Raw genomic sequence first — 6,907 nt, forward strand, 5'->3', positions numbered from 1 at the left:
GCTAGTTAACAACTTGCAGGTGTGAATATACGAATGTAATAGATAGATAAAGTCCATGTGCACAAAGTCAGACAGTTGTAATACAATATTGTAAAATACAAATGTACTTGTTATAAGATTGGATAAAAGCGGTATCTGGTGTTAGAGGAGACATAAAATAGAAAATACTAGATAAAAGAAGACCATGAATTCCGTCTCCTGCATAACAGAGCTCAGTACAAAGCCAATGAAACACATACTTGGCACGCATCTCTGTTAGTTATTTCTTTTCTGATTTGCTATTTCATTTATATTTATGTATAGAAAGGCAAGCGTACAAATTTCATTTCAGGAAAATCGTTTTAATTGCTGAGAGTTTCAACCGATTTGGACAATGGAAGATCTCTGCTGACGTTGAGCATTCCGTGCATTTGAACGATAGGAAGTGAAACGGGATGTGTTTTGATACTTTCGACAACACAACACATCTTTCATCGAATTTCTGAAATTGTTTGAAAGGAATGCATACAATATGGGATTAATACCTGAATTAAAATACAATAATAGAGTTGTACCAATCGTAATGAAAACGGATTCCTTAGTACCTCCGTTGAAATTAGGCGACCAATATTGCCAAAGTTTACGGGCATGGAAGGGCAAATTACATAACGCAAAACTCAATACAACCGCTAATAAAAGGCGGACTACTTTTCTCCTTGCATTAATAATTGTCCTTGGAGCTTGAGAAAGACACTGCTGTTCGAACGAGATAGTCTGCAAGTTCCTCCTTGTCCTACTAGAGATAGCTTGCTGGTTACATATCTGGCTAGTTTTGCGCATATTACAATAGCAACAATGCTCCGTCACAACAAGCTTAGATATATCAATTATTGATGAACGAACTTTTTGACAAACACAGGTTCCACCATCCTTGCTAATAACAAAATGAGCTCCGTGGATATGTTCAGAACTTCTCGATAGTCCCCCGGGGCAACAGAGGAGAGAGGAATGCGATCCTTGGAGATCAGAATGCCTTTTAGCTAACGCAGTTTGGAAGGGCTTTAATTCTACATCTCGCGTGTTCTCGTGCTCGGGAGACTTTAGATTACCTCTCCAAAGACGAATACCAATTATAGTATACAGTATGATGATTATAACTAAAGGAACAATTAGAAGAAACACAAAATTAACAATGTCATACACTTCAGAATCATAATAGCGTCGTTGCAAGAAGCATTCAATCGTTGTGCCTGATGGTGATGGAATCTCTGCTGTACCGTAAATGATGAGCCGTGGACAACAATAGACTGCACATATCAACCACACGAACGCTATAACAACTCGTAGTCGTTTCAAAGTAACAGCATGCTTACTCCACAATGGATGGACAATGGCCATGTACCTCTCGATACAAATTATCATTAGGATTGTAATAGAAGCAGTGTAAGTCAAACTCTGAATAAAATGGTACATTTTACAAAGAAAGTTTCCAAATGGCCAACTGTTCATCAAATACAGTGAGAGGTTTTGGAAAACGCAGAATACACCTACGCAAAGATCAGCTACAGCAAGGTTTATCAGGAAAAAGTTCGTTACTGTGCGTAGGCGCCGATGGAGGAAAACAACAATCATGATAAGTAAGTTTCCTGAAACACAAATAAAAACATAAGTATGTATGTATGATTGTTCTTCCTGAAACTGGTGTACAAACAAGTATACAAACCACAGGTGATAAAAGTTTTTAAATTATATATCATACGCAAATTTCAAATCATGAGAAGGAAACAGTTAGAAAAGTTTTTAAAATGACTTAAATTTGCTAACGGTAAAAAACTCTTTCTGCTTAGGTAAAACAGTTGTCGCATAAGCGTTTATATAATACAATGTTGTTGTTGTTTTGTATTTCAGAGTGATGAATGGAATAGTGAGCTTATATTTCAGTAAAATATTTCAATCTAAATATCAGATAATGCAGTTTTATTTTGAAAATTTGGGTTATTTTAACTGAATTAAAACCATGTTTTATAACTTTCTCTTTACTTCAAATGATCGGATAATGTATGAAAATTTAAAAAAAGGGAGATAGAACATGATATTACACGTTTAATAGTATTAAATTTAATATTAACACCAACGCCACAATCATTGTCTTGTTGTGGGAACAAAATATTTCTACTATAGCCAGTAGCTCACTTATTCATAGTTGTTACTGCTACGTTAAAGATAACCACTTCCAAAATAAAAAAAAAGTTAACATTTGAGTGGCATAAGATATTATTAGTACTGACACAACAAATACAAAGTATTAACACAAGAAAAATATACATGATATCAAAACGAGATGTGAGTGACACTATCGCAAAATACACGTTGCATTAACATAAAGAGATAGTGATATTAAGATATATGTAATATTAAAAAAGAAATACATGATTCTGATATAAGATATACATGATAATTTCCAATACATACGTAATACAAACACAAGAGAAATGTCGAATTAACCATAAAGATACAAAGATAAGTGGTATAAAGATATAGATCTATGTAACTAATACAAGATTCTGAAAAAAGTAAAGGTAAATATATCTGACCAGCTTGTATTTTTTTTTCATTGGAGCATATGAAAACTTGATGCGCTGCAGTTAGTGAAAAATCAGTTAATATAAATATATATCTAAATGTTCATAGCACTTTCATTTTGAAGGGTAAGAACTTCATTTGTAAGATTACTTTAAAAATTGCTACATATCTCTAAAAGTAACAACTCAGCTCTAAGAAAACACAAGGATGGTGAGAGTGATTTTGATTTGTCTAAAAATGTGTTTCATTACACGTTTAAAGATACATACTTGTATATTAAATTAATTTTTGTCACAAGTACATTGTACTTTACATTATGATGTGTATTCTAACCAATATGTTTACAAATAATTTAATCAAATGAGAAAAATCATTGTGTTACAGAAAAGGGACAAACTTACCAAATACACAACAAAAAAAGACAAAAGTGTAGGCGACAATCAGTGCAGCTCTTTCGGCCTTGCTGAAAATAGAGTTTACCTCCAAAGACATGTTGTGCCGAAAATTGGTGTTGTTGACTTCTGTTGAATTCTCGTCTCCCAAGTTGGCGAAAACAACCCCTTCCATAGTTTCATTGGCTTATAAACATCTAAGGCGGATAACAGTCATAATTAATCTGCTTTATCATTTAACATAAGACTGTGCCGGAGTTAACTTGAAAACGTTTTTAAAGTTTCACAGGCAGCAGAAGTCCATATATTACATATAGATTAGTCCTAACCTACTTACTGTTGACCTTCTTATTAACGACTAACCATTTATTTTCATATTTCATTCGTTTACAACAATACATATCTTCTAACGTAAATTACGAAACGAAAACAACATCACAATGCACACAGATTAACCTAGATTTTGTTTAGTACAAAAAGATCCTCTAGAAACTTATAAAACATGTTAACAGTATCGCCTGTGCACGTTAAGGAGAGGTACTTTTAGATGAATATAAATTAAAACACAATAATGATGTTATAGAAAAAAAGAAATGAAACTTCTAATTTTGTCATAAATAATATGTTAAAAGTACAAAAAAATAAGTTATATATTCATGAACTTGTTTCTATTTCCAGCTGATTGTTTTATAATTCTCAAATAGATATTTGTCGTTTATATTCAAATACTCAAATTAACCCAAAGAAACGAGTGTTTCATGCTTTTATAAATTCGGTATAAATCACACTAAGTAGCCAGAAATAGAGACATTATAATTAGACTATGATAGTGACTTGTGATACTTACATGTGGTTGTTTTTTTCACGTACTTCACCAGCTTGAGAATATAATCTTGAATTAAAAACAGCCAAGAAACAGAAAAGGGAGAAGAGACGTAATTAAACTTTGGGAGTAATCTAAAGGCGAATATGTTCATTTTTGTAGGAATCTTACTTAAGCATGTTGTCTGGTTGACGATACTTAAATATTTATAGAAATAAATATCTTTAAAATGGAAATAAATATAACAATATACAGAGGATTGAATAAGTTATATTAAAATGATTTTGAAGAACCCCAACCGATAAGAGATTTAACATTTACTAAAGTGAATACAAATATCTGTATCATAAGTACTTGGAGTATCATTAAAATTTATTGAAATTTTTACCACATCTAGATTTGAAATTATGATTTATTTGCATAAGACTTTATACTGTCGGATTTTTTTATTCAATATAATGTTCTGGTTTGTAGGTTAAAAGCATTGTTTCAACAAACATTGCTTTTACACTCCCATTATTTGATTTATTACTAAGAAATGTGTTTCTTTTAAATCTTAAAACCTCTCATATATCACCACCGACCGCCAACTCTTGGGCTACTCTTTGACCAACGAATAGTGGGATTGATCGTTATGTTATAACGCCCCCACGGCTGAAAGGAACGAGCATGTTTGGTGTGACGGGATTCGAACCCGCGACCCGCAGATTGCGAGTCGAGCGCCCTAACCACCTGGCCATGCCGAGCCATCCAAATTTAATGGGTACTTGATGCTAATTATTACAAACTATATCCGAGTATCAAAGTTATGCCCTATGTGGTAATTTTTACCTGATGTATAGCAGAAAATACGAGTGATATTCAACCAAAAACTGTATAACTGTAAAAAAATAAAGGTGCTGCCAAAAAAAAAGGAGAATTGCAACAGAAAAATGTGGAATGAAAGTTTGCGGCCAAAATGAGAAAAAAAAAGTGGATGATTAAAATTTTATTCAAACTATTGTGAATAAGAATTCAAAGTTTTACAAAATGTGTAGAGTTTGCATATTTATTACAAGAAATCACATGAGCCGCTGGTTTTTGTCGATGTGTAGCTAAGCATAAAACAGCGGCATTTTGGCCACAAATTTTTATTTCACATCTTTCGGTCGCAATTCTTTTTTGTTTGTTTGTTTGTTTTTTGGCAGCACATTTTTTTACTGCTCTGCTGTTTTTGGATTATATACCTTTTCTATAGTTAACTAATGACAATTTCAAGTAAAAATAACGTTGTTTGCGACATTAAAAAATGGAGAGGACAAAAAAATGATAGAAATAAACAAGTGATTTTTCTACTGTCAATCTCATCCAGATATAACTCGTCAAAATCTGACCTAAAATATGTTGTTTGATCATAATAACAACTGTCTTTGTCTATAGTTTTAAAACAAGTATTACTAGCAGGTAAAAAGCTTTTATTTTTTTTTCACACATCTTCAAAGTTAAGTTCTCCTCGTACAAAATCAATTTCAATAATAACAACTGCCTTTGTCTATAGTTTTAAAACCAAGTATTACTAGCAGGTAAAAAACTTTTATTTTTTTCACACATCTTCAAAGTCAAGTTCTTCTCGTACAAAATCAATTTCATAGCACATTATCTTTTAAGCCAAATCAATTCGTTATTCGAAATTGGTTGAAATTCAGAAATGACAACATATGACTCAAGAGGGTTAGCACTGCTGTTTTTTGTTGTTGTTGTGTATTTTTACTGACGTAAAGTAACAAACAAAAATATATATCTCAAAGCGACAACTTCAAAATAATGATCTATTTTATTAGCAGTAAGACTATAATGTTTTCCTTCAGATAGAATCAATGTTGTGTTTATTATCTAAATGAATCTCAAATAAGGCCTAATTTATTGAGATGTTTACATAAAGTGTAAAATCTTTAAATTTATTGAATTGTAAATAAAGCTTAAGGAAAGAAACATCAACTACTCCATTTTAATGTTAAAATACAGTTTGTTTGTTTTTTGAAGCAAAGCCATCTTGGGTTATCTGCCGTGTCTACAGCGGTGAATCGAACCCGGATTTTAGCGTTGTAAGTCCAAAGACTTACCGTCACTAGGCGACTGTTCAAATACTAAATTAAATTTTAACTTGGAATAGAAAATCATTATATTTGAATATTTTGTATGGTTATATAAAATTACGAACTGATTAAACGTGTATCCCTTTAATAATTATAAATTCTACTTTCATGATATTTATCAAATTAGGTATTAAAAACAATAGAATAAAGATACATTTACCTTAGTATTTACTAGGTCAGCAAGATAAGCTATCAAGTAACAACAACAGCATGAAACTATTTATACTATATTATAAGCAGGATACTCGCACTTATTGCAGGTTCCTTTGTATTTTAAACTTGGTCTTGTTTTGTAAATCGATTTAAGGGAAATCTTAAGATTAAAATCTGTTCTTTTCCGCAGTGTTCATTATGTCTCAAATATTGTTGTCAATGGACAAGAGGTGGTGCAGTGTTCATTATGTTGTTGTCAATGGACAAGAGGTGGCGCATGATGTCCTTTTATAGGGAGGAGGTTAAGAAGAATGTTATTTATATATCTGAACCTCCAAACATTAAACGTTCTTAAATGAAGTGGATAGAAATAATTAAGAACATTTATGTTATAAATACAATAAAATTCATTTGGATTTATTTCAGAATTTGGGGTAAAAATGTATACAAATGCTTGAAAGGATATATATATATACAACATGAAGTCCGAAAGAAGTAACACAAATCACTAGACCTACTTCATCAACGATGCATTAAATATTCTTTACTATATACTTTATATAGTATATAAAAATATACTTTTTACCGACTTATGACCGAAAGATTATGTTCTTCTCCCTCCCCCCTTCACATACTACTAGATATTTTTGGATCTCAGCCCCTCACCTTCAAATGGTGTCTGTTAGGTCTAATAATTAAAGGTTTGAGATGTAGGAAAAACTTTGCTACTACCCTCCAATTTTTATTACAGCTCAACTCAGTTACATAATCGGTCTCTTATAGTAAAGAAATAAATAAAGAATTCCTCATTGTACTGTAAATTTATCATCTTGGTGAAACCC

General features: G+C 31.8%; 1 protein-coding gene across 1 annotated transcript; it reads right to left on the reverse strand.

The window, feature by feature from the left end:
- Window positions 1-357: 357 nt before the first annotated feature.
- On the reverse strand, window positions 358-3,129 carry LOC106461003 (trissin receptor-like). The gene is made up of 3 exons (XM_013920771.1): window positions 2,964-3,129; window positions 1,086-1,625; window positions 358-737 (listed from the first exon to the last, which is right to left on the reverse strand). Exons 1-3 carry the CDS (start codon window positions 3,127-3,129, stop codon window positions 358-360), a joined length of 1,086 nt encoding a protein of 361 aa, XP_013776225.1.
- Window positions 3,130-6,907: the final 3,778 nt, after the last annotated feature.

The sequence above is a fragment of the Limulus polyphemus genome, unplaced genomic scaffold (genome assembly GCF_000517525.1).
Source record: "Limulus polyphemus unplaced genomic scaffold, Limulus_polyphemus-2.1.2 Scaffold878, whole genome shotgun sequence".
Taxonomy (NCBI): domain Eukaryota; kingdom Metazoa; phylum Arthropoda; class Merostomata; order Xiphosura; family Limulidae; genus Limulus; species Limulus polyphemus.

Bases quoted from the DNA above. Each gene is read 5' to 3' on its own strand.
- LOC106461003 (XM_013920771.1), bottom strand. From the start codon at position 3,129: ATGGAAGGGGTTGTTTTCGCCAACTTGGGAGACGAGAATTCAACAGAA. The intron at 1,626-2,963 runs GTAAGTTTGTCC...TTTGTGTTTCAG, and splicing joins CTTTTTTTGTTGTGTATTTG to GAAACTTACTTATCATGATT. The intron at 738-1,085 runs ATCTAAAGTCTC...TCTCGTTCGAAC, and splicing joins TATTCGTCTTTGGAGAGGTA to AGCAGTGTCTTTCTCAAGCT.